This window comes from Hibiscus syriacus, unplaced genomic scaffold (genome assembly GCF_006381635.1).
Source record: "Hibiscus syriacus cultivar Baekdansim isolate YM2019G1 unplaced genomic scaffold, ASM638163v2 tig00110020_pilon, whole genome shotgun sequence".
NCBI lineage: Eukaryota > Viridiplantae > Streptophyta > Magnoliopsida > Malvales > Malvaceae > Hibiscus > Hibiscus syriacus.
In genome coordinates this window covers 1,644,004-1,671,959 of record NW_024062568.1, presented here as the reverse complement: position 1 = coordinate 1,671,959, position 27,956 = coordinate 1,644,004, and the positions used below count along the sequence as shown (strand labels likewise).

The following is a 27,956-nucleotide window of genomic DNA, read 5'->3' as shown; positions in this document are numbered from 1 at the left end:
AACGAAAATAGAATTGATAATGAATTTTTAACATTTTAAAAATTTGGAATCAGCATTTTGTTGGTTAAAAAGCCTCCGCCGTCGATGTAGAGCGGAGTAAACGAATCAAACGGTCAAAAAAAGCAAAGGTAAGCCAATACGGAACAGTCCACAAACCCAAAAAACTAAGCACGGCAAGAAAAATGGAAAATAAAAATAAAAAGTAAAATGAAAACATCTCTCATTGCTGATTCCTCCCTCCCATCGTAGAAAAACAAAACCAAACCCTCCTTTTCCTTCTTCGTTATATCCAGAGTATTATATTTACGCTTTCTTCTTCTTCATTCAACTGAATCGCCGCTTTCTAGATCTTCCTCTTGCGATCCAAACAAGTTAAAACTCTGATCAATATCATCTTCCTATTATCGTTTTTTTTGCTTTTTTGAAACGGTCAAATCGATTTGATATGCTTCAGGTAATCGAGGTAATGGAGAACTTGGCGCAGTTAGAAGCATTATGCGAGAGGCTGTACAATTCGCAGGACTCGGCGGAGAGAGCTCACGCGGAGAACACTTTGAAATGCTTCTCGGTTAACACTGATTACATCTCGCAATGCCAGTACATTCTCGAGAATGCTTTGACTCCTTATGCTTTGATGCTCGCTAGCTCTAGTCTTTTGAAACAAGTCACTGATCATAGCCTCTCTTTGAATCTTCGCCTCGATATCTGTATGTTGAGTTTTCCTTTCACTTTCCTTGTTTACGTTTTTTTTTTCTTGATTTCTTAAACGAGATTTGATTTACTTTTTTGTCTGTTTTAATTTGGTAGGGAGTTATATTTTCAACTATTTGGCAACTAGAGGACCGAAACTGCAGCCGTTTGTCACTGCATCTTTGATTCAATTGTTATGCAGAGTGACAAAATTTGGATGGTTCGATGATGAAAGATTCCACGATGTGGTTAAGGAGTCAACTAATTTCTTGAGTCAGGTGATTTTTTTTCTTCTATTTTTAGTCTCTCATTTTAGTTCTACTTTCGAGAAGATTGCTCTAAGTTGAAAGCAAATGGCGAAAATTGAGATTATGGTAAGGGTCTAAGGGATTATGATTCAACATCATTGTCGATGAAATTGTTTTATATTGCAAGAGGAAAATCATGCATTTTGGTATAAACGTTTAAGTTATTCCAGAAGCAAAGAGTAATGGATTGAAAGTAACAATCAAGTACATTATGGCATGTGCATAAGCACATCATGGCATATTTGTTTAAGCATTAATGTTGGTTGTTTAGTTTAAAGCCGTGGATTGTACTGGCACATTCATAAACGCTATATATGATATGTCTGATTGAGAGGTCTCAGGCTTCATTGGTTTTAACCTTCTTACTTCTTGCCTCGAAAATTTGAATTCCAATATTGAACCTGCTATGTATATTCTTTGTGCATGGCTGAGATGTCTTGGTTTAATTCGCTTAATGCAATATGCTCATTGGAGTTAATGTATTTGTTTTTTTTTCTTATTTGTTTCTCGCGGACATTATTGTTTGTTCAAATTAGCATCCTGAATCATTCAACTTTATTAATAACTCCTATAAATGTTGTGCTGTAACTTTTTTTTTTCCTGCACGACTTGCTTTCCTCATTGTTAATTTGTAAAGTTTGCTAATGTTTCATTCTTACTATTGGCACCTTGCTTTACCAGGGAACTTCAGAACATTATGCCATTGGTTTGAATATACTAAATCAACTTGTCTCTGAGATGAATCAGGTAAGTTATCTTCATGGTTTTTAGTTTATCTTTCTGTTTCTGGTAGTCTCTAACTGTTGTCAAATGGTATGAAAATTGTTATCTCAATATGTTACTTCAAGGGATTCATATGAAGGTATATAACGTTGACCATCATAATTTATGTGGTAGAACATGTTGTATGCCCTTGTTCTATGTTTTTCTGAGCAGACAAATTTTTAGCTATTTAGGTTGTTGATAGCTAGAAACTATAAGCAGGGTTGCATTTGTTCGCTATTTGTCCTTTAATTTCTCCTGTCCATCCATATGAAGTTTTCCTTGAATTGGAAGTCTACTGATAATCTTTTCTCGAAGATATTTTTTCTTGGTACATTCTGAGTTTGCATTAGAAGTTCACAAGCAATTAGTAAACTTGAACAAAACATCAAACAGTGAGCAGGGATCTTTTACACGATGAATTCTTGTTTGGCAGAAAGCACTTTTAGTTGTCTGATTTTTTTTACAATGTTTCAAGAGTATGCATATAATATTTTTATTGATCACTTAGGAAAACGTTATTGATATGTACTGTTATAGTACACCATAGCCTCCAGCTCCTTGAATGGGAAATGAATTTAGAAAAACCTTTAAAATAAGCTTATCCAGTATTACCCTCCCCCTCCCAATTCAAATTATAAGTTCCTTTTTTTTGTTGAATAGTGATTAAATGATACCTAGGTTATTAAACTTCACCTATGATCCAGAACAGGGTATGCTTTTTTTCTTCTTCTTCTTTTTTTCACACAGTTGTTTTTCCTTTTCTTTTCAATTATAATAATTTATTCATGTGCTTGCATTGGTTTCTTGACGAGCTTGTGCATCTTCTGACACCTTAATTGTCAGCCTAATCCGGGGTTGCCATCCACACATCATCGAAGGGTAGCTTGTTCATTCCGGGATCAGTCACTTTTTCAAATATTCCAAATGTCTTTAACAGCATTGCGCCACCTGCAAAATGATGGTAACATTCCATATTTGCTCATGTTTTTTTTTAATTCCTTCCCTTTTCCTTGATTCCCTTTTCTTGTTCTCATATTTTTCTTGTGATTTTTTGTTTCTAATTCTTTTGTTATATAAAATATGCAGTTGCAAGTCGATTGCAAGAGCTGGCCCTTTCTCTTGCACATAAATGTTTGTCATTCGATTTTGTTGGGACATCAATTGATGAAAGTTCTGAAGAGTTTGGTACTGTTCAGGTATCGATGAAACATTTTCTCAACTCTGCATTTCTGTTAGCTATTTGTTGCTTGAAAGTCTCTCATTGGATATTATTTGTAATTAATCAAGTATATGGTGGTAACTTTACAGATTCCATCATCTTGGAGGCCATTATTGGAGGATTCTTCAACACTTCAGATATTTTTTGACTACTATTCAATTACCAAACCTCCTTTTTCAAAGGAGGTTAGTTTATACTGTTTTAATGTTTTCTCTTCTTTTTAACCATTTTTTACCTGATTGTTGGAAGCATCTCTGCCGTACTGTTTTGAACTTCTTTTAACTTGTCAGGTTGAATTTAGTATCAGAATCTCTTGTAAACTAGAAACCGGTAGTTAAACTAAAATTTAAAATTAGATTTCTGTTTAGACGTTATGCATGAAAATTCGTATGTGCGTACTATGCTTCATTTTTCCTGTAGATACGATAAAAGACGTTTTTCTATTGAAAGTTGTAAATTCGACTAATTATTCCTTCCTCATTGATTTTTCCTTGCTGATTATTCAGGGATTTCCCAAACTTATTGATAATTTTTTTCAGGCTTTGGAATGCTTGGTAAGACTAGCATCTGTAAGACGTTCTTTATTTGTAAATGATGCTTCTCGATCCAAGTTTTTGGCTCATTTAATGACAGGAACGAAAGAAATTCTGCAATCAGGACAAGGTATACATTGACTTGTATACTATTAGTTCTAGATTTTTATGACTTAGGGGTCGTTATGGTACTTACTTTTGTAGGTAATTACTGTTAAAGTTTAAGTTACTTGTTTGTATTGACTATCATATAAAGCACGTCTTTTTTGTCTTTTATTTGGATTCATTTGTATTATATTTTATGTGGTTGTTTACCGTCCTAGATAATTCAACAGTCTTCTTCTCTGTTCTTTTATTCCTGGACTAGTGGAACATATGTGTGCTTTCCTGAAGTAATGATGTTTCTATAACGTAGGAAATCATCTTCATTCATCTGTTTTCCAGGGTTCTATGTTGACTATTGAGGTCAATTTAAGCGAAAGTACTTCCTTAGGCATAGCTTTCAAAGATATGCTTGTAAAGCTGTTTGAACTGGCTTTTGCCGAAATGTCTCTTAAATGAAAGTTTATAGTTTTTGCTCCTGTTTCAATCTTGATCGATAAAATGTTTCTCCGAAGAAGGCCTAGATTATTGACCCCAACATTAGCTGTAGGGTATGACTGGGTAAAATAATTGAATGAGGCTTGATTTATCTCTATGGATCTGGGTAAAACCTCCATACTAAAATAACTTGTGTAAAAGGAGGCTGAAACTTCAGCTCGTCAGACTAAGAATAGTCGTCAGTCCGAGATAGAGGAAAAGAAGAACGTAAATCCTTTGAAAAAACCAGATGTTAAGACGAAACAGGTGGATTTATACTGTCGAAGGTGACTGAAGCGGCAAAATCAGAGAGATGGGCAGCAGACAAAGACTGTGCATAAATCAGAGGAGGCGAGGAAGAAGCTGAGTAGTACAGTGGCAGCGGAAGAATATGAGAGGATGGTGTTGGTGACAAACAAGAATAGGAATGATTCGTTGGTTGAAGCAAGGAGTGTGGAAGGGGCCATTGCGCAAATTTCTGAGGCGGAAATCCTTCCTCAGGATTCTCACGTTTTAACTACTGGAGGAAGAAAGATTATCCAAGAATCAACAATGGGTTTAGAACTGGCTGCTTTACGTTATACATTGATAATTTACCAGAGAATATCAATTGGAAGCGGTTTGGATCGTTATTTTGCCCATACGGTCAGGTTATTGACGCCTTCATTCCAACTAAAAGAAATTCAAAGGGGTATGTTTCGGTTTCATTCGCTTTGCTACAATTGGAGAAGCACGGAGAGCGATCTCAAAGATGAATGGTGCTCGCATTGATGGTAGTAAAATTGGAGTCTCTTTTTCTAAATACAACACAAGACATTCTTTTTGGAGAAAGTCTTCGCCAGTTGTCCACCTAAAGCCCGAGAGAGAAAATGTTACAAGAAATAATCTCTATACAGTAAATGGTGTTGTTGACGAAGCTAAACTTCAAGTTTTGGATAACTGCCTAATAGGGTGGTGCAAGAATTATACCAAAATCGGTGATCTTGCTAGCCAAATGCAAGACAAAGGACTCAACGGTTTCTCATTAATGAGAGCTGCTGGGAATGTAGTTCTCATGATATTCGAGGATTCTGATACGTTGAGAAGGGTTAAGAATGAACAATCAGAGACTCTTGCAGGGTGGTTTTCTAGAGTTCAAGTTTGGTCGGAGAATCTAGTGGTAGAATGCCGTCGAGTATGGGTAGTTTGCGAAGGGATTCCTTTTCACGCGTGGAATTGGGGTACTTTCAAGAACATTGCGGCTAGGTGGGGCAAATTAGTATCAATTGATGAAAGCTCTCAGTTTCCTTCATCTTTTGATTGTGCAAAACTTCAAACCTCACAGAGACTAAAGTAAGGATTGATGAGTCCTTGAGTTTGAAGGTCGGTTCTAATTCTTTTGAAATCATGGTGCATGAAGTTGAGCCTTCTTTCAAACCAAACTCTTGGATCCCTGAGGAAGTCGATGATTCTCCAGATCTGAATTGTTTTCTCGGGGCAACGTTGGAGAATTCTCTGTCAGGATCGTCAGTGTCATCCCCAGGTTTAAATTGCCCCGTCGAAGATGTTGCAATTGAAGGTCCCCACTTAGACAAGGTTTCACTCATAAAGAGTGTCATAAGCGATGAGAAACCGAGTAACAAATTGGGGTTGCACACAATGGAGGCTGTGGATCATTCAAAATTAAATATCGTGGAGCATCTAGCTAATAAATCAGTTGATCATTCTGATGGTGTTAGCCTCAGGGCCTCGGAAGATGCTCTTATGATGGGTCTCATTACTTCTCATGGTTCATCTACTGACACATTTCAATTAAAGGAAGATATCCCAGTGGTGCCCCCTATCCCTGCGAAATTAAGAACTAATCGTGTGGCGAAGAAATGCAAGACAAAGAAAGAGTTCTGAATTTATTGGCAAGGAAACATTGATTGAAGGGAAGGAAGTGTGGTTTGGTTCATTAAAGATAATTATCGAGCTGATTTTTTTGGTGATTTTGATACATGTTGGTATTTTTGTGGAGTTCCCTTCAAAGGCGGATGTTTTTGGTTTAATGGTTTTAGGTGTTGTTTTTATGTATGTTATGTCATTAATGTTGGGGTTTTTTTCCTATTGATGGAGGTTTATCTTAGGTATAGGGTGATTGCCTTTTGATTTTTGTGGTCGAGAAGGTGAGAGCTTTAGGTTTTTATGTTTTTTGTAATGGTGTTTATCCTCGTTTGAGGGTATTTCGTGTTTTCATATGTAATGAGGCGTTTTATTCAATGAAATATGAGGTACTCTTTCTTCCTTCCTATGTTCGTTAACATACTTCTTAGTATGTGGGCGAATACGAAGGGAGTTTTTAATGAGACCTCCAACTTCTATCAAAAAAACTTTTTATGCATGGAACTTTTCTGTTGTTAGTTGTTTTGGTGAAATTTGTTAGTAATCACTAATCACATGTTATGTTGCTTGCTTGTAATATCATTCATGGACAATCAAGTAATAATGGTTACTTGAGATGTTCCTTTTTGAGAAGTATGACCCTATAGTTTAACTCCTGAGCAGTCCTTTTCTCTGAAACAGAACTGGGTGCATGATTTTTACTCTGTAAAGTTCAGAAAATTTTTTCTCTTTGATTTTTTCCCTTCAATATCTGCAAATAATGTATGCACTGGATATTATCAGGTCTTGGTGATCATGATAATTACCATGAATACTGCCGACTTCTTGGACGATTTAGGGTGAATTATCAGGTAATTTTATAGGTTCTAAGTGTGACTACTGGAAGTAATCACGTTGCTTTTATGTTAGGTGAAATTTTATCATTTCATGTGGTCATCATGTAGCTGCCTGTGTTTGTCGAGCTGTATCTTTGCCTGTGGTCTCTAAAGTTCAAATTTTTTAGTTCATATAGCTTATATTCACTTTCTTCCAGCTGTGTCACTGAGTATTATCATCCTAATAAATGTCACAAATTCATATTACTTCTATGCTCTTTCTTGCCTATTTTGTGTAAGTCAATATATGTCTCCGTGTGGTACTCTTCATGCATGTTTTTCGGTGCTGAGGTACACTGTTATATGTCGTACAGTTGCAGAATTTTTGTGAGCATTCTTGATGCAATGTAATTTTCCTTGTTATTTTAGGTTGTGATATTGATATGTGCAATAGTAGTGTTCTTTTATCTGGTTTTGAACAATTGTACTTTGATCTGATTTTATCACTTTTTGAGTTACCGCTAATGCTTACAAAATTTTAAATTCACAGTTGTCAGAGTTAGTGAATATGCAAGGCTACAGTGATTGGATAAGATTGGTGGCTGAATTCACTTTGAAGTCTTTGCAATCTTGGCAGGTTGGTTGATAATTAAAATTTTATGTATTCAGGAAAATAACTTTGATCGTGCATGGCTTAATGGGGCTCCGACTGTCTGTAAACTATTTTTCTGACCTTGAGCCATTACTTGTGAACTATTTGTTGGTGAACCTGGAACCTTTTATTTTTATTCTTAATACCTACTTCAACTTGACCTTTTAATTAAGTGTATGACTTTATGCTTTTGTACCAGTGGGCAAGTAGTAGTGTATACTACCTATTGGGGCTATGGTCCAGATTGGTTTCGTCTGTTCCCTATTTGAGGGGTGATGCACCAAGTTTGTTGGATGAATTTGTTCCTAAGATCACCGAGAGTTTTCTCACTTCGAGATTCAACTCTGTGCAGGTATCATGTAACTTGGTTTCCCTTTGGGATTATTGATTAATTTAACTTGAAGGTATGATTTCTCATTTTCTTTTTGTTCTGTAGGCTGGATTTCCGGATGATCTTTCTGAAAATCCACTAGATAATGTTGAACTGCTTCAGGATCAGCTGGATTGCTTTCCTTACCTCTGCAGATTCCAGGTATTTTTTTCTCTATTTCTTCATGTCACTTTCATTTTTAAAGTTGTTTCAAGATTTTTTAAGCCTTTCTTTGACTCCATTATCTCTGTTTTGCATGTCTTACCTTCTTCAGATTTGTTCTAATGAATATCATATTTTAGAATTTATACCTTCTCCTTTCTCTTTCAACTTTCTTTTTAACCATATAAATACCATTAAGCTTCTGATGTTGGGAAAAATTTCCGGAATTTCCAAATAAGGAAAATAAATCAAGTCAAAGGGTATTATTATATCATAGAAAACTCATGATGGTCAACTGTGATATGTAAAAGATCAGAGGACTGATACTTTCAGGGCCTGATCTTTTGAAACGAGCTTTTATATGCCACAATTATGAATTTTTAGTTGCTTCCTGATTCCTTTATTTTCTTTAATGCAGTATGAAAGCAGTGGCTTGTATATAATAAACATGATGGAGCCTATTCTGCAGACATACACGGTGTGGTCATTTATGTTTTTTTTTTTGGAATTTTGATATTGGTAGATATTTTCATATGATAATGCTTCTAATTGATTTTTTGCAGGAAAAAGCCCAATTGCGGACTTGTGATAAACATGAACTCTCTGTTATTGAAGCTAAACTTACATGGATTGTTCATATTATTGCTGCCATTCTCAAGATAAACAATGTAATGGTTGCAGGTTAGAAACTATTTCTCTTTTACTTTTTGTTTTGTTTACTTCGATATTGCATTATTCCTTAATTGAATCAATAACTAGAACGTTTTAAATTATTTTTAGTAGTCAAGTGACTATACTTTCAAGAGATAATGATCACTTCTTTTAGAATGGGCATTATGTTGTTGCACATGTTATAATGAATGCCAGATCCTATTTTATGTGGCATTCTAATGTGAAAATAATATTTTCTGCTGGATGAAAATTAAATAAAATTTGACCAAACATGAAAATGTTTGGTAATAATAATTGAAATGTTGTCTACTTTTCAGTAATGAAACTAAATAGCAATTGTGTTTAGTTCACTGAAAGACACTCGCAAAAACATCTTTTCTCTCTCGCATTACTTTGAAAAGGAAATGAAAATGGAAAGTAATATAAAAAAATATGACAACAACTTTCCTTGGCTTGCTTTCTTCACAGATGTCAATATATTTTTACATTTCTTTCATGCAGCATGGAATCACAAGAAGTACTCGATGCAGAACTTTCAGCTCATGTTTTGCAGTTAATAAATGTCACTGATAGTGGATTACACAGTCAGGTATACGCTAGCTTGGTTTTGATGATATTTATTTTTGATATATAAAGTAGTTTTATGATTTTGATGCTGAAATCTAATTGTCCTCGCTTTATAATTGTATAACTGTTTCGTGGACTTGTCAAAAGTTTATTACCTTTTTCAACAAAGGATTTAGGATCTATGTTTGAGATATTGAAAACCCAAGACTTGTCTTCATGGCATGCCAACAACTTTGTCAACAAGAGATAGGATCTCTGGATTGTTGGTGCCATAGTGTATATGGATAGAAAATTTTTGAGCAATCCAATGAAAGAAGAAAACAAAAAGAAAAACTAAAACAGGGGAGATGGGTGAAGTGGGATGGTGTCATCTTGTATCGCCCTGCTGTTACAAAGATGAAGACCAATGAGTAGGAGCTGGAGAGCTTGAGTGTTCTAATGAGGGGGGGAGAAGAAATTAAATTTAACATGGTACCTTCAGAGATTTCATCATGAATAATTCTTCTGGGACTGATTGGTTATGTGTTTCTTTTTAACTTTTTTTTTACTTTATGTGTTGATTTAGTGTTTGAGGGCTTTCTATCAGACTCTTTGTTTTGTGGACCTCCTACGATGAACTGGACTAGTTGACATAGCAACATTTGTTTTAACAATTTCATCACTAAGCTAACTTTGTGATGCATAAGCAGTTAGAATTTCCTGGGTAGGCATTAATGATGCTCATATTTCTTGAGCAGACTTGATAATGTGGTCATGACAATGAACTTCATGCTAAGCATACTCCTTATGCCTTTCCTACAGATGGCAATCCAGAAACAAAATTTGTTTGTTGTTTCCTTTTTGACAGTTTTATAAATATTTTCTGTGAGGAGTAATTTGAATATGTAATTAGTGGATATAGAGTTTGTTATCTTATGGTTAGCAAGCTCCTGTAGAATGACCAGATTGTTATCTTGAGGTCGACAAACTTCTAACATCCAATTGATTTGGTTCTGGAGCTGCATTACCGTACCTGCTGTTTGTCTGATGCCAATTGCGTGAGATCAGATAAAATCTTGATTGAAGCAAATCTTTGCGCTTGTCTAATCTTGCTCCTGTGAGGGATAGTTGATGAAGGATGTGGTTACATCATATTGGTTTCCATGTTTAAGAAACAATTCAGTAGTTTCCTATTATATATGTTCTCTGAATCTGATATAAGAAGTAATTACCAACCATGATTGGTTTCCATGTTTAAGAAACAAATTCAGTTATTTCCAATTATATATGTTCTCTGAATCTGATATAAGAAGTAATTACCAACCATGCTAAGGAGTGGAAGATGGTCTTTATGAATAGTTAGGGAAACATTTGATCTGTAATCCAAAACGTATTTCTACCCAGAATTTGAGATGAAAGTTGTGTTTGGTTGGTGTAAGACACATATTAACGTTTGTCAAGAGTAAATGTGTAAGCGGTGTTATCACTAGTGTTCGTTGTGGCCTTGGATTCAACTTGTGCCTCTAAACCTCTGTTGATTGGTTTTAGATTCATGCTTTATCATGGAAACCGAAGTTCTCCATTTATTATGTCGGATTTCTATTTGTGTCACCATTTTTTATGTTATGCTTGTGGTGTCCCAGATGACCCAATCCTATGGAAAAGGAGAGGTTACTTTAATTTGGCCTATTTTGTTCAGAATAATGAAGGAAATGGGCTTTGGTTCTAGATGGATAGGTTGGATTTCGAGATGTCACTTCAGCGACTGTTTCAGTTTGGTGAACGGAGTTCCAACTGAGGAAATTCCTATGGCGAGGGGTCTTCGGCAGGCTGTTCCTTGTCTCCATGTGTTCAACATAGTTGGGGAGCTATTGAATCTATTAATAGCGAAGGCTGTTTCACGAGGGCTTTTTTCGGACTGGTCATTAGAAAAGAGGAGAGGAATTTTAATTTAACCCATTTGCAATTTGCTGACGACCTTATTATGTTCTGTGGGGCGTCGGAAAAACAGATCTTGAATGTAAAGAGGGTTCTTCGGGTGTTGAGATTATTTCTGGTCTACAGCTGAATTTAAAGAAGTGTAAATTATTTGGAGTGAACTTAAAGGAAGAGGAAATTAAGGGTTGGCATCTATGATTGGATGTTCAGTGGGCTCTTTTCCCTCAGAATATTTGGGACTCCCACTAGGTCCACATAGGAACTCCAACATTCTATGGGATCCAGTGGTTTCAAAGCTTTAATAAGAGACTGGCGGGCTGGAAAGGCTCCTCTTGTCACTGGCAGGCAGGCTAGTTCTAATTAAATCAGTTCTATGCTCACTCCCTATTTACTTTTTGTCATTGTTCAAGGTTCCAGCATCAGTTTACAAGACTCTCAATTCTATCATGTCAAATTTTTTGTGGGGAGGTGGTGATGGGAGAAAGAGGATACATTGGGTAAGCTGGTCCGATGTTTGTAAACCTAAAATTGAAGGAGGATTGGGGGTTCCTAATTTAAAGGTGGTGAATAGGGCACTTTTGGAAAAATGGGCTTGGAGGTTGCTATTGAGAGGGATGCGGTTTGGGGGAAATGCTCTGCAACAAATATAAATTGGATCCTTCCTTGATGCAGTTGACAGTAAAGTCTCTCCTAAACTATCCTGGATGTGGAGAGATATGGGTGAGAAACCATTATAATGCTGATTCGTTGGGTGTAGTATCAGAGGTAAATATAGCTTTAAAATTGGCAATGGGAGGAGCATTCGGTTTTGGCAAGACAATTGGACAATGGATCATCCGTTGATGGTATTGTTCCCTAGAATATTTTCTATTGCAGTCAATAAAGAAGGAAGATTAACTCAGTTTGGGGAGTTCAGTTCAAGGGGTTGGATTTGGGACGTTCAATTGAGGAGAGAGTTGAATGACTGGGAATTTGAGCAATGGGCAAATTGATGGTTGTTATCTCTGATTTCTCTATTTCTGATGCCACTGATGGATTGTTTTGGAAGGGGAATGGGGAAGGGGTTACACAGTGAATCATGTGTCAACCTATCTTATTCGGTTCTCCCGATTCAGAGGAAGCTAAATTTTGGAAGTCTAATGTTTGGAGGGGTCTGTTGCCTCCAAGAGTTGAGACTTTTCTTTGGCAAGTTATATTAAAGAAGTTGGCGGTCAAGACAGCTTTGGTTAAGAGAGGTGTTAAGGGCATTAATGATACTTTGTGTTCTTTCTGTAATCTTGAAGAAGAGTCTTCATCGCATTTATTTTTTCATGTTCGTTTGTTTGGCCAATTTGGATGAAATTCTTGGGATATTGGAATTTTCAATCGGTTTTTCATACAGAAGCTAAAAGATTCCTATTGGCTTGGAATGACTTGAAGTCCAACTCTCTTATCTGGCCATTCATTCCTGGAGCTGTGCTATGGACAATTTGGAAGACCAGGAATTTTATTGTGTTTGAAGGAGGGAAGCTTGATCGAGCAGAGATTTTCTTTCTTGCTAGGTGCAGGCTTGCTTCATGGTTTCTAGCTAAGGAAACTCATGTTTCTATTTCCAAGGATGATATTATTGCTGACCGTCCATAGTGGATTCCTACTCATCCCATTCTTATCGGGTTTCAACCGTGTTTCCTTGGTCCCCACCTCCAAAGGTTTTGTTAAACTTAATGTGGATGCGGCTACCTCGAGTGATTGGAAGAGGAGTGGCTTAGGTGGTATTTTGAAAGACATGTCTAGTTCGATTCTTGGTTCCTTCAAAGAGCCGGCTGGTCCGGGGCCCCCAACGTTAATGGAATTGAAGGCTATCCTAAAGGGTTTAGATTTTTTGAATCTATTCGTCATAGGGTTAAAGATAGATTGATTATTGAGAGTGATAGTCAGGTGGCAGTTGGCTGGATTAAGGATGTGGTCTCTTGTCCTGTTGTTTATGTTCAAACAGTTAAAGAAATTATTCAAAAGCTTAGTGTTTTTGAAGGTTTTATTAGGTGGGTTAGTAGGACAGCCAATATAGAGGCGGATGTCCTAGCTAAGGCGGGTATTGGGTGAATTATGCTCTGTTAAGGGCTGTTTGTTTTGGTTTTATCTCTCTGAGGGAGATGGGTTGTATACTTTGTTTATTTGAATTTATTGAATCCTATGGCACTCCTTTCCTCCTTATGTGGATTAAGGAACTATTTTTAAGTTCCGTTAACCACCAAGGGGGTTTTTGAGGCCTTTTATTCCTATCAAAAAAAGCAGAAGTTGAGAGACAGATTAAGGAGATGTTAGCCTCTTCTATTATACAAACAAGTAAGAGTCCTTTTGCCTCTCCTTGCTTGTTGGTTAAGAAGAAAGATGGTTCATGGAGGCTTTGTGTTGATTATAGACAATTGAATTCTAAGACTGTTAAAAACAAATTTCCTATACCAGTGGTAGAAGATCTTTTGGATGAATTGGCTGGATCTCAGTATTTTTCTAAAATTGATCTTAGATCAGGGTATTGGCAGATTCGAATAAGACCTGATGACATTGAGAAGACTGCTTTTAGAACTCACCATGGCCATTTTGAGTTCAAAGTCACGCCATTTGGTTTAACAAATGCACCAGCAACTTTTCAAGCACTGATGAATGAAGTTTTTGGACCTTATTTGAGGAAATTTGTCCTTGTATTTTCGATGACATTCTTATATATAGTAAGTCTATGGCAGAACACAAGACACATTTACAAACTGTTTTGGAGACTTTGAGGAAGCACCAGTTGTTTGCTAAACGCAGTAAGTGTTTTTTTGGACAAACTCAGGTGGAATATTTGGGTTATGTAATTTCAGCTCAAGGTGTGGCTACTGATTTTTCCAAGATAGATGCTATGAGGACTTGGCAGATGCCTAAAAATTTGAAGTCTCTTAGAGGATTTTTGGGTCTTACAGGCTATTACAGGAAATTTATACGCAATTATGGAATGATTAGTAGGCCTTTGACTGATATGCTCAAAAAGAATAATTTCATATGAACTCCTGAATCTAGGACAGCTTTTGAGACACTTAAAGTGGCCATGTCTCAGGCTCCTGTTCTTGCTTTGCCTGATTTTACTAAACCATTCTGTTTGGAAACATATACGAGTTCAACTGGTATTGGAGCTGTTTTATCTCAAGATGGACGTCCTATAGCTTATTTAAGTAAGGCCTTAAGTCCTAAACATGCTGATTTATTTGTCTATGAAAGGGAATATTTAGCTATTCTTATGGCAGTAACTAAGTGGCGACATTACTTTGAAGGAATTCCTTTTGTCATCAAAACAGATCATGAAGCACTTAAACATCTTTTGGAACAACGACTCACTACTTCTATCCAAAAGAAAGGACTTACAAAGCTTTTGGGGTTAGATTATACAATTCTTTACAGAAAAGGCAGAAGTAATTTGGCTGCAGATGCTTTATCTAGAAAAAATGAAGCTGAATTACAGCAGTTGATTGTAACAGCTATTATTCCACAGTGGGTTCAGGACCTTGAAAGAAGCTATACAGAAGATGACTTTGCAAAGGCTAAAATTGCAGAATTGAGTATTTGCTCAGATGCTACCAGTCAATAGACTTTTACTCAAGGAGTTCTGAGATTTAACAAGAAGGTTTATGTGGGTGAAACTGGAGAATTGAGGCAACAAATTTTGACACTTTTACATGCATCTCCTTTGGGAGGACATTCAGGTATTCAGGCTACTTTCTATAGAGTTCAGCTTTATTTTTATTGGCCAAAATTAAAAAAACAGATTAAAGACTTTATTGCTCAGTGTGAGGTCTGCCAGATGACTAAAGCTGACCATTCTCACAAGGCTGGTCTATTACAACCACTACCAATTCCACAACAGGCTTGGGATATGATTTCTATGGATTTCATTGAAGGGTTGCCATCTTCAAAGAAATTTACTTTCATTTGGGTAATTTTTGACAGGTTTACTAAATATGGCCATTTCATTCCTTTAAAACATCCCTACACAGCAGCTGATTTGGCAAAACTCTATTTGGCTCAGATTTATAAACTGCATGGCCATCCTAAGTCTATTGTGTCAGATAGAGACAAATTATTTACAAGTGTTTTTTGGAAGGAATTTATGAAACAGGTTGGCACAGAAACTCACTTCAGCACTGCCTATCATCCTGAAACGGATGGCCAAACTGAAAGAGTAAATCAGTGTGTTGAGCAGTACTTGAGGAGTATTTGTTTTCTTAAACCATCCATATGGGTTGTTGGTTACCACAGGCAGAATGGTGGTATAACACCAACTATCACACTGCCTTAGGTGTGACTCCATTTGAAGCTATGTATGGTTACAAACCTCAGGTTTTATCTTGGGGTGGTCAATCAATGGTGCAGGCGGTACAAGAGTTATTAGAACAGAGAGATGTCATGAACAAATTTTGCAAGAACAGTTACAGAAGGCTCAGTCAAGAATGAAAGCATATGCAGACAAGAAGCGTACAGATAAGGAATTTCAGGTGGGGGATAGTGTTTACCTTAAACTCCAGCCGTATCAGCAAACATCCTTAGCACTTCGCAAAAACCTCAAATTGGCTGCTCGATTTTTTGGTCCCTACACAGTAATTGAACGAGTGGGGTCAGTAGCATATAAATTACAATTACCTGATCATTCGAAAGTCCACCCTGTGTTCCATATTAGTCTCTTAAAGAAAAAGGTTGGTGAACAAAAGATTACCTCGTTTGATCCTCCGGAGATTGATGCTGAAGGCCAGTTAAAAGTATATCCGGCTGCTGTTTTGGCTAAAAGAATTGTGAAGCGCAATAATCAGGATGTTACCCAATTTCTGATTCAGTGGACGAACTTGGGGAAGGAGGATGCTACATGGGAAGATTACACGGTTTTGCGAACCCAGTTTCCAGGGTTTGATCCTTGGAGTCAAGGATCGTCTGCAGAGGGGGGTATTGTCATGGTGGCAGGTGAAATGGAGAAGAGATTTGGGGGAGAAATGGAATTAGGGTTCAGAGAATTGGGAACTCAGAGGCTAGGGATTTGGGAGAAAGAGGGATCGATTGATTTACCTGATGGGAATGTAATTCTGGAGCAGGCTAAAGGAGATAACAAAGCTAATGGGATCGTGGAATTGGAGTGGGCCAAAGGAGAGACCAAAGCAATTGAAGACTCTTGAGTGATGGCAGCCCAACCGTGAGCCCAATAAGTAATCTGTTGAAGGAATCTAGCAGCAAGAAAACAGTTAGACTACATGACAAAAGCACTGACAGATGTAAACAAATAATTGGCTGTTGTTATTAAATATATGCAACAGAATTGTAATTGAGAAATTATGTTGAGATTTCAATGCAATTCTTCTTCTTTATACTTTCTTCATTTTCTGAAATCCCTAATTCTATCATTTTCTATTGAGAATTGTGACACACCGACATAGGATAGGATGATACCAACTGCCATATTTTATCTATCTTTTCTATTTTTTTCTTGCAAAAAATGCACTCTCATCTCTTCCATGCTATACTGTTATGCATTTGCTTATTCTCTTGATAGTCCATTAATCGTGTTCATAATCACCCATCTCTGACTGTAAGATTTTTGATATATATTGAAGTTGTTTTGGCCTTCATTTTTATGCATTGAAACATTCTTTTTGATCCACAGACAATGTTTCATGAATTTTACAAATTTATTTGTAATTGATTATTTCAAATTTGCATTTGGCAGAGGTATGGCGAGGTAAGTAAACAAAGACTTGATCGAGCAATTCTCACTTTCTTCCAGCATTTTCGCAAGTCCTATGTTGGTGATCAAGCAATGCATTCATCTAAGGTAAAACCAATTTCTTTTATGTTCTTGTCAAAATTTAATGGTCTGTAATTAAGTTGTCTCTTTCACTCTCTGTTACAGCAGTTATATGCCCGTTTATCCGAGCTGCTTGGACTCAATGATCACCTGTTACTATTAAATGTGATTGTTGGGAAGATAGCTACAAACCTGAAGTGCTACACAGAGGTGACTGTTTCATTCTGGCTTTATAATGGATATGTAATGTGCTGGTACATATTTTTGCTTAATTGGTGTTTATTTCAGAGTGGGGAAGTCATTGATCACACTCTAAGTTTGTTATTGGAATTAGCATCTGGGTAAGCTTTCTCGTTGTTTGTCCAATATAATTAAAGCTGTTTGTTTCCTGTAAATAAAAGTTGTACACTTCCCATAAAGAATTTGGTTGTTTGACCAATGCATCATTTGGAAGATACACGACTGGAATGTTGCTTCTGAAGCTGGACACTGTTAAATTTATAAGTGCAAATCATACTGTAATTCTACTCACAACTATTTCTTTTTGTCTAATCACTTTTGTTTGTTTCTCTGAATTCATGCTTTTGGATAATGACATTATTTCTTGAACTTTATTTCAGAGAGAGCATTTTCCTTTCTTAGAAGAATATAGATGCTCTCGTAGCAGGACAACTTTCTATTACACCATTGCGTGGTTGATATTTATGGAGGATAGCCCTATCAAATTCAAGTCTTCAATGGAACCACTTTTGCAAGTACTCTCTCTCTCTCTCTCTCTCTCTCTCACACACACACACAGTCGCATGTAGTAAAGTGATATCATAACCATCTCATACAGCAGGAATTCTCTTCCATGTTTTTTCCGCTGGCATTTTTCTGTGGTTAGTTCATTTATTTTTTCAATTTGACTTCATTAGTGTTTTGCGGTGCTTTAGGTCTTTCTCAGCCTGGAGTCGACACCTGATGCAGTATTTCGTACTGATGCTGTCAAGTATGCTTTAATCGGATTAATGAGGGATCTTAGAGGAATTGCAAGGGCCACAAACAGGTTTGTATATATTTTTTCTTTGGAATTCTTTTAAATGTAGACAATTCTTCAATAACGCATTTTTCATTTCTTGAACCCCTTACAGTCGTATAACATATGGTTTTCTATTTGATTGGCTATACCCTGCACACATGCCACTTATCTTGAAAGGAATTACTCACTGGACTGACACACCAGAGGTACATCCATAATTCTGAGGTTTTTAGTTGCTGTTGTCCTAGATTTCTTATTTGTTATTGTTTCATCTTATTCATCTATGTAGTACTATTGTCTTGCTTTTCTCTTTTTCTCAAATAATTCAAAATTTTAAAGCCGATTTTACCTGTGGCCATCTAAAATATTTTTGTCTTTTATGTGCGTCACTTAAGATTGAAAGCATGGTTATACGTTAGGCAGACCCGTTTCTGAGATTTTAGTAGCCTAAGGGCGAACATAGAATTTTTTTATTTTATTTATTAGTTTGGGGTGATTACAAGGTAATATTGTTCTAAACACTTTTAACCATTTGACCATGAACACTGAAACACCCCTACAGACGTCGTGCTCAAACCTGAGACCTCTAGGGATAAGAATCATCCCTTAACCACTGAGGTCGCTTGGTTCATGCTAGAACTTGAATCTCTAATTACAAGTATTAAAAAAATTGAATTGTAAGAGTAAGAGAAAATAAATTAGTTTGCTTGTAAATTGTATTTTTATTGCATTTAACAAACTATCTAATTAATACTTCCAATTTTTAATAGAAAACATTGAGATTTTTTATTAAACACTCAACTATTCACACAAAACATGCATGGTCCTCTTTTAAGAGGGTCAGGGTTCGATTTCAACCATCTAGATCTTGTAAAAAATAATAAAAGAATAACTAAGTAGAAATTTAAAAAATAATTTAAAAAATGTTACATTAGCATCGCCGTTAAATTCTTAACGGTGGGTGGCCAAAACAGAAACGAAGTGTATCATTTGGTATGCTTTTAAAAAATAATTTGATGACCAAAACAAAAATAAAGTAATAGGTGGGTGACTAAATAGGTAATGTACCCTTTTTAAATTATATGTGGACTTCATAATTTTGGGCCTTGGGCAGGTGCCCCTCTTGTACAGGCTCAGCTACAGCCCTGACGTTAGGCGTACAAGGTTTTTCTGTAATATGCAGGAAATCTTTATTTTGCTTCATTCTTGTTAACTTAGTTTTTAGAATTGCTGCTATCATCTCGTTTACTGGTAGATTTTGTGACAGGCTACTTGTAATTTTTGGCTTGTCTTAAAGTCAATTTTTGTTGTATCCATTTAAATATCATATGCAGTGCATTTATTGCATTAATTTCAGCCAATAAACTCTAATCCTGGATATGTAATTTTTGATTTGACAATGCAGGTTACCACTCCTTTGTTAAAATTCATGGCTGAATTTGTCTTAAACAAAGCACAACGCTTGACTTTCGACTCATCTTCTCCTAATGGGATTCTTCTTTTCCGTGAAGTCAGTAAATTAATTGTAGCATATGGGACAAGGATTTTATCTCTGCCAAGTCCTGCTGATATATATGCCTTCAAGTACAAAGGAATATGGATTTCTTTAACTATTCTGTCACGAGGTCAGAATATGAGCCAACAATTTTATATTTTTATGTTTGTTAATCAATAAATTGAACCAATGGTGCTAAACCATGTACAGAGCTAAACTCTTAGGTTTACAAGATCAATAAAGTCTAAAGCACGATTATTTTTTTGTTTTAGTTGAGTAGTGAGTACTGCTTTTCTATATTTACCGTGAACATGCTTCATTAGATTGATATTTATTCTTTGGTAGAGATCTTCATCAGTGCATACTGTATGCATTTAATCTTATGATGAACTAGCTCTTTTAGAAGTTTTTTAGTGTCAGCCATGTAGTGATGTCCTTATAGGAAGCATTGTAGTAATTAAATATTCCTAAGCAGCGGTCCATGGGCAGAGCAATTTCTACCTGTAAGAAAATTGTATTTGTTGCAAGATTTCCTTAAATTTCAAATTAACTTCCGATCAACAAATGGCAGGTCTTGCTGGAAACTATGTTAACTTTGGTGTTTTTGAACTCTATGGTGATAGGGCACTCTCTGATGCGCTTGACATTGCTTTAAAGATGATATTGTCAATTCCTTTGGCTGATATATTGGCATTTCGAAAGGTATGCATGAGCTAGGTTACAATTATTTTACCTTATAGAATATTTTAAAAAATCTAGTGTTGGAAGTGCCTGTCTAATCAGTTCCGAATTTGCGAAATTTCCATCAACTTGAGTATTCTGCACTTGTTACTTGATAAGTCTCATTCATTAAGGATCTCTATGAATAAAATCGTGTAACACAGGGTAATTTTGATTGTTGACATATATATTTCTATGGACGGCACTAAATTTTTCATCTGCATTTAACCAAAGCTATGCTTCTAAGCTTCCCAACAATTAGATGTTGGGTCTGGTTGACTCTTGTTCTGGTCTTTCAATTTTGGCAGTTGGTTTTTCAAGTTCAGGTCATCGAGTTTGAGTAAATCCAGGACTGTATTGTGGGTTTTAAAGCCATATCAATTTAATTTCTGGACATTTTGGGTTGGTCTTTCCAAGTCATTTGGGTTTGGATTATTTTGGATATGGATTGTTCCGAATTTGGGTTGGGGTTGACTTTTCTTGGTGAATCCGGGTTGGGTTTGTGCAGGGTTTTGGGTTCAGACAAGCTTTGCCAACTCTACCAACAACTTATGATCTACCATCCCTATCAGATTCAACCACATGCTTCATTTCAAAGCCTTGGGCCTACTTAATGATGTTGTCACCGTTCAACTTTTGCTGTCTATTTTTTCAATACTTGTTTAATTTTTTATATCTTCTGCTTTGTCTATCTGAATCTTCTCTACTATCCATCTTAAAAACAATTTAGATCTGATGTTTTCAATATTAGATTTGATCTTCTTAATGAGGTTGATTAATAGGTAGTGTGTTTGGGTTGTTGTGTTGTTCTGAGTTGTTTGTATTAGTGCAGGGTGTTTTGTTTTCAGTTTTATGTTGTAACAGAAGGTTGTTAGGAACAGGCTTTGTATTATTGTTCTGTTAATAAAATTCATAGGCACTCTTTTCCTCCTTCCAATGTCCTTCATGTTAGTGCTGTAACATGGAGGTTATGAAGGGGTTTTTTAATGAGGCCTACTTATATTTCTATCAAAAAAAAAATCAACATTGCTATTTGTTCCTTTTATTCTATCTTCTCTTCTAAGTGACTCTATCATAGATTTTGATGTCAGTATTAGATTTAGTTCGTTTTCCATTTTCTTTTGGTTTTTGCAATTGTCTTCTCACTTGAAGAAAATGATGAATCAAGTACTGGTTATTTCTTTTTGCATTCTTTTTCATTTGTGGGCTCTTTTTAAAATTTCCAATTGCAGTTAAAATTGAGCTTTGAAGTGATTTGTTTGTTTTAACTGCAAGTTTTAGCCTCTGATTTGTTGCGAGTTGTGAGAATGTTAATTGGGATGAAGAATAGTCTTCTTATTGTATAATATAAATTGTACAATGTGAAAAAAGTTGATAACCAGGAGTTAGAATAAGGGGGGGAAATGTTAAGAACAAACGTTGCTGTTGTAAGCAGATCACCCAAAATAAGAGATCTGAAGTCAAACACTTAAGACCTTAACGTGGGTCTGTTACCCTTACCCAACCAAAAATAAAAAGGAAGAGTTCCGAGTCACTATTGGCTCTTCTATCCTTCTTGGAAATGTACCAATATGCAAGTGTGATGTCAACTTTGTTGTCATGGTATGTGAATATTTTGTGTTATTACTAGAATGAATAGCAATGTCATATTTACTTTTTCTTTTGCAGTTAACGAGGGCGTATTTCTCTTTCTTAGAGGTTCTATTCAACAGCCACATCAATTTTATATTGAATTTAGATGCGGCAACCTTTATGCATATTGTTAGTTCCCTTGAATCGGGTCTTAAAGACCTGGATGTAAATATCTCATCACAGGTTTGTATCATGCTTTAAAAATTGTGGTTTCTGTTCTTTTGTTGCTAAAACTGTTTATTTTAATTTTTCAAGCTGTTCCTTGATCACATAAGTAGAAATTATCTGAGTTCTTCGGAAATTTTCATGTCTGATATCCCTTCCGACTTCTTTTCCCAGGCCCAAAATACTATTTTCTTTTAGAACTTATTCTCACATGATAAACATTTCATTTCAGTGTACAGCAGCTGTTGATAATTTGGCTGCTTTCTACTTCAACAACATCACTATGGGGGAGGCACCCACTTCTCCCGCTGCTGTCAAACTTGCGCAGCATATTGCAGACTGTCCTAGTTTGTTTCCACAAGTGAGTGATGGACTTCCTGACATATTATGCTTCTTTCGCTGTTATTTGCATTTGTGTTAAGTAGTCATCCATTCTACACTTTTATGCCCTCGTAAGCTAACGCATCTTATTACTTAGGTGCATAACATCATATAAATTTCAAAATTTAGTGTACCTTTATGTCTGTGTCATGAAATATGGTGTATTGTTTTACATCACATGAAATGTTTCTCTATCTAACATAACATACTTGCATCATAGAAGATTTAGCATTTTAGTTCGAAAAACCACTCTTAAAAGAACACTCGTCACTCACAAGCATACAAGTTCTTGTCCAATTAATAATACAATGGAAGTACATCCGAAGGGAAGTATTACAAGGATCGAATCCCAAAGGGCAATATCGATTCTAAACTTACCTACTAGGGAATCAATCAACACACAAATACCAATTTGGTTAATCATATCTTTATTAGCATCAACAAACTCAATTGAAACAATCAACTACATTGCATTAAAAGTAAATTGGCATGAATTAAAGATTCTAATTCCAAAAGCAATTGAAAAGGCAACTAGACTTGAGTTAAAATGATAAATGCGGTGTAGGCTTATTATAATGTGAAGAACTCAAGCCTGTTATCAATGATGTGTTATGAATTATTGAAATTATATTGTATTTATTTAATTTAAATTATTAGTTATCAATTTATTAAGTAAATGAAATAGAAATGTTACATGCCGCATAAGTATGATGAATCTACTTATCTTCTGGATTACTATCTGCTGTATGAAGTTAAAAATAATATAAATTTTGTTTTTAAAAAACTACGAACAATATGTCTTTCGAATGAGATAAAATGGCACATATTATCCTGAATTAATATTTGAAAGTTGAACTCTAAAGGCTATTAACTTCCTCGGATGATAAAGGTATCTATCCTGCTTTACGATTAGAACCCTTAATGTGATGGTTTCTCTTCCAATCTTTCTTTTTGGACAGTCCAATTATTTTCTGTTCCTTTATTACAGATATTGAAGACCCTATTCGAGATAGTTTTGTTTGAGGATTGTGGCAACCAATGGAGTCTTAGCAGGCCTATGTTGAGCTTAATTCTTATCAGTGAGCTGGTAATAATTTGCAAATTTGTTACTTTCATTTCTCTGCTATCCATTTTCAATTTTGCTCCTCCAGATGGTTATTTTTTCTTTGTATACTTTGAACGTTATCACTGAACTGTACCGTGAGATCAGTTACAAAACATGAAAATTTGAACACGATTCATGTTAGTATTCTCATTCCATGTGGACTTATATCCTTGATCTTTTCTAAACTATTAGCAATACCAATGTGAACAAAAGGATAAAAGAAAATTGCAATGGACAATGTTTTCGTTAGCTGATAAGAAAACCTGTTTGATCGGTTTCCTGAGCAGCTCAATGCCTGGACTCGTCATTTCTTTTAAGAAAAATAATGTCCAACGTCCAACATATATTGGGGGATGACAGTGAGTATTAAAAAGATGGATATCCAATATTATTAGATCCATACTTTATATTGGTTTCTAAAATTCTTAGTTTCAGTTGATCTCTTCTCTCAAGTGGGAGCTCTTTTGAGCACATTGTACCCTGTCCTTTTGTGGCATCTTTTGCATTTGACTCTACCATGACTAAAGGGGAAATGTTAAATCCAACATAGAAGAATAAGTCTTTGAAGAGAGAGATTCGGGTCCCCAAATAAAGGCTAGATACTGCTGAACCAAGAAACAGAAGAAGGTTCAATGTGAGGGTGTTTTGTCTGTTCTTGGAGCCAGAATATGTTTCCGTTTTTTCCAGCTTTGGAGAAAGAGTCTACAGCTGGGTTTTCTGTCCTCTTCGTGTGGAAGCTCCTGGATGTTGTGTTTTATTTTAGCTTTTTTGGTTCGAGTCAGCTGTACTTTTTGGTCTTTATTTTAGGAGTTTTGTTTTCTGGTGCCCTTCGAGCCAAGAGTTAGGCTTTCAGTCGGGTCAGTCCTTTAGAGGCTGTTGCGGTTGATATGTTGGATTAGGTTGAGTTTTGTTGCTGCTGTGGGGGGTGTTTTCGGTTGTTTTATGGTGTTATGTTTTATGTAGGGGGTCAATCTCTGGATGTATATTGGTTTTTTTATGTTTAATGAAATCCTAAGGCACTCTTTTCCTCCTTCCGCTGATTAAGGAGCTTATCTATAAGTCCCTCTAATCAAGAAGGAGGTTTTTAATGAGGCCTTCAATTCCTATCAAAAAAAAAAAAAAGAATAAGTCTTTGAAATTCCTTCCGTATCCCTTCCCCTTCAGTTGCTATTTTCTAGGTTATGTTAGCTAGTTTGAAAGACAGGATCGAAGGTCAAGAAGTTCTGTCCAGTTCCACATTAGAATCCCGTTGTTTTCTGTTCATGGGTCTTTTCTAAGTTTTTTTTTTCTCTGATCTTTTTTATGATGAGTTCAAATTAGTTTTTGTTTTTTCCTAATCTCTATGCTTGTTAGATAGTGTGTGATGCTTTAATGCAACTACAATATCAAGTTTTTGCTATGTGCTTGCTGACGCTAGGAAACCAGTGAGAGTCCCAACTGAATTTTTCGTTGAGCATTTCTTGATGCACCTTTAGAATCTTAAAATCATGCACGCCTTCTGCTATTTAGTTGACAGAACTGCGCTTCTAATGCCAGATATTTGCTGATCTCAAGGCTCAAATTTTGGCTTCACAAGTAAGTTTTGGGTGTACGATTTTTTAATTTGTTTTTATATTTCTGAAAAGCTTGGCGTTTAAATTTCTCCTCATCATATTTGTGTAGTTGGAACAATTTCCTATCTGTAATGAAGATCAATATTAACATCAAAGCAATACGGTTTCATTAATATAACGCATGGACCATCTCTCACAGATCTTTATATAAAATGATGAAAGGATTTTGTGTTAGGTAGTGTCGATGTTTTTAGGGATTGTGAACGAACAGGACCAGTTTAGCAAAATCAGTTCTATTGTAGAAATATAAAATTATGGTCATAATTTTTTTTTTTACAAACCAATGAAATTAATGGAGAGAACCTAGAGGTTTTATAACCCGACGTTTTCTGTAGTTCCCTATTCTTTTGTAATCGTTTGTTCAGCTCTAATTCTATTGATTTACTGATGTTTCCCACCAAAACCACACCAACTGTTGGTTTCATGTTGTGAATGGCCATAAATTTAGTTCTGATGATGGTTTTAGCATTGGACTAAAACTTAGCATCTCTCTCTCATTCTCTCCCATTACTTTCTTTTTAGGATAAACTACACGTTTAATACTAGAACTATTATTTCTATTCCGTTTTAGTATCTAAACTTTAATTTTTTTCAAAATCATACCTAACATTTAGTTTAGGTTTCATTTTGGTACCCCACCGTTAAAAACTTATCGGTGATGTTGATGTGTTACCATAATGTAATGCCACATCATCATTGGAAAAAAAATGTTACATCGGCAGTTTTGTTAATCTTTTAACGGTGGGTACCAAATTGAAACCTAAACTAAACATTAGGTATGGTTTTGAAAAAAAATTAAAGTTTGGGTACCAACGGAACGAAAGTAATAGTTTAGTTATAGTTTACCCTTCTTTTTACTCGTGATACATTGATCATTTTGCAGCCCATGGATCAACATCAGAGGCGCTCCGTTTGTTTTGACAAGCTAATGCAAGATGTTACTCGAAGCCTAGATTCAAAGAACAGAGACAAGTTCACCCAGAATGTAAACGTATTCAGACATGAATTCCGTCTCAAATAGCGAAAACTTTGTGCGCTCAAGTAACCCTTTTTCTGCAAAAGATGTTCAATGTGGGAAGCCAAGCATCTTTTTGCTGCATCGTGTGGGTTTTTCTTGGCTGAAGTAAAAACAGAAGGCACTTTGAAGTTGGTGGAAAAGTTGTTTGAAAACAGTTATGGTGGTATTTGTATAGTTTGATACACGGGAAGCATTGTGGAATGTTACAAAGGGTCTTGCCAAAGCGCATAAGCATCTACGATATGCGATATGCGACATCGATTCGGTAGGGCGCTGCGTGATTTCGCATCTGGGACCATCATTCTTTCGCAACATATAATGTAATATCATTTCGGGGTTTTTATGTTTCGTAGACAGTTCATGTCAAGGCAGGAAAAGTAAAACAACCCTAGTTTTGAAGTTGTTGATGCTTTTGTACATTAACATCCACATATTCTTTGTACTTGTTGATAGCATAAAGAAAAAGGAAATTCCTCAAAGTGCCCAGGTTTATTTTTTTCCTCGTATTCTAGTGGAGCGAAAACCATTTTGCCTCATACCTCTGGTTTCTTATCACCTTAATTCTATATTGTACGTATATATGTTTCTTATCACCTTAATTCTAAATTGTATATATATATTTATGGAAAGTTGTTTGCGTCGTGTATCACTAGAACTAGACCAGTTACCTACAAATTGTATCTATTATGTATATTTTGTTTATTTAAGTTGTGTTGAAAATTTTCTCTTTCCGTGTATACATTAGCTTTTATTTTGAAAGAGCTGATTCATATTTTAGTAGTAGCCATGGTTAAAATAAATCAACTTTTTTTTTGGGTTTTTGGCCGAAAAAGTTTGATATTACTCGATTGGATTAATCTTAAATTTGATACATTTGTTTGGCATTTTTTTAATAGTCTAGGGTATTTACAAGATAGTATATATTCAATTTTTTATTGAATTATTGATAAAGTGCACACCCTGTAAATGCAATTGTTCAAATCCAAAACCTTTAAAAAGAACAACATTCTCTTTAACCATTGAGATTATTTAATGAATTCGAAATTAGAATTATTTAAATTCAATGCTTTTGATAATTTAAACTGTTTTAAGAGTATGTTTTGACACCATACAATAATTAGAAGATTAAAGTAGTAATTATACCTCATCATCATTATAAGGAATTATGATCCCTCATGTCTGTTTGATTGATTAAGTGCAGTTATGTGAAATTTATTAATTAAATTTTGAACAAATAAAGTTTACGTTAATTACACATTGTAATTCTAATATATTCTTCTATTTTTATGAATTGAAGAGTATAATTAAAATTTCTAATACAAATTTATTTATTATAATGGTTATACAAAACATGTACATGGATATTTATTTATAGAATATTAAAGTACACGCTTGAAATAATTTTGGAAACGTTTTTTATTTGGGAACTTTAATTCTAGTCATTGGACACGTGTCACATAAAATGGTTTTAATTAATTATATAAAAATATTATACCATTTTTTTACCATTTGAATATCTTTTACCACAAAATCAATGAAGTAAAAAACTATAATTGAAATTATTTATTGATATCAGCAATGAAACATACGTGAACTGTCATGTTAATCCTTCGAGAGAGAAAAATGAAGGGTTTAATCATGAAGGCAATTGGCGTGGAACAAGTATTTGGCATAAAAAATCCTCAACAAAGATATGATAATATTTGACTTCTTTTCTTTTATGATAAATCTTATAACTCTATTCTGTCTCTTCAGAAGACAAAACTGTTTACTACGATAATATTAGAAGCCTCCGAATTACCGGATCCAATCCGACCATGCAACGATCAAAATCTCGAATACGGTAAAGTAGAGCAATACTATCGGCTTTTTCCATCAGAGTAAATTTTCT

The 27,956-nt window shown here is 35.4% G+C and overlaps 1 protein-coding gene across 1 annotated transcript; it reads left to right on the top strand.

Annotated features, from left to right (window-relative positions):
- The first annotated feature begins 273 nt into the window (after positions 1 to 273).
- Positions 274 to 26,632, top strand: LOC120213181 (exportin-7-like). The gene is given in 30 exon segments (XM_039211322.1): positions 274 to 372; positions 455 to 707; positions 808 to 968; positions 1,680 to 1,745; positions 2,607 to 2,724; positions 2,850 to 2,959; positions 3,072 to 3,167; positions 3,522 to 3,645; positions 6,741 to 6,808; positions 7,323 to 7,409; positions 7,624 to 7,776; positions 7,861 to 7,956; positions 8,375 to 8,434; positions 8,520 to 8,613; positions 8,616 to 8,637; positions 9,130 to 9,217; positions 16,838 to 16,942; positions 17,021 to 17,125; positions 17,204 to 17,256; positions 17,370 to 17,433; positions 17,536 to 17,670; positions 17,851 to 17,963; positions 18,049 to 18,142; positions 19,342 to 19,561; positions 20,003 to 20,133; positions 21,820 to 21,966; positions 22,181 to 22,309; positions 23,318 to 23,416; positions 24,971 to 25,009; positions 25,931 to 26,632. Coding segments are annotated over 29 exon segments (3,156 nt in total). The 5' UTR covers positions 274 to 372; positions 455 to 466; the 3' UTR covers positions 26,069 to 26,632.
- The last annotated feature ends 1,324 nt before the right edge of the window (positions 26,633 to 27,956 follow it).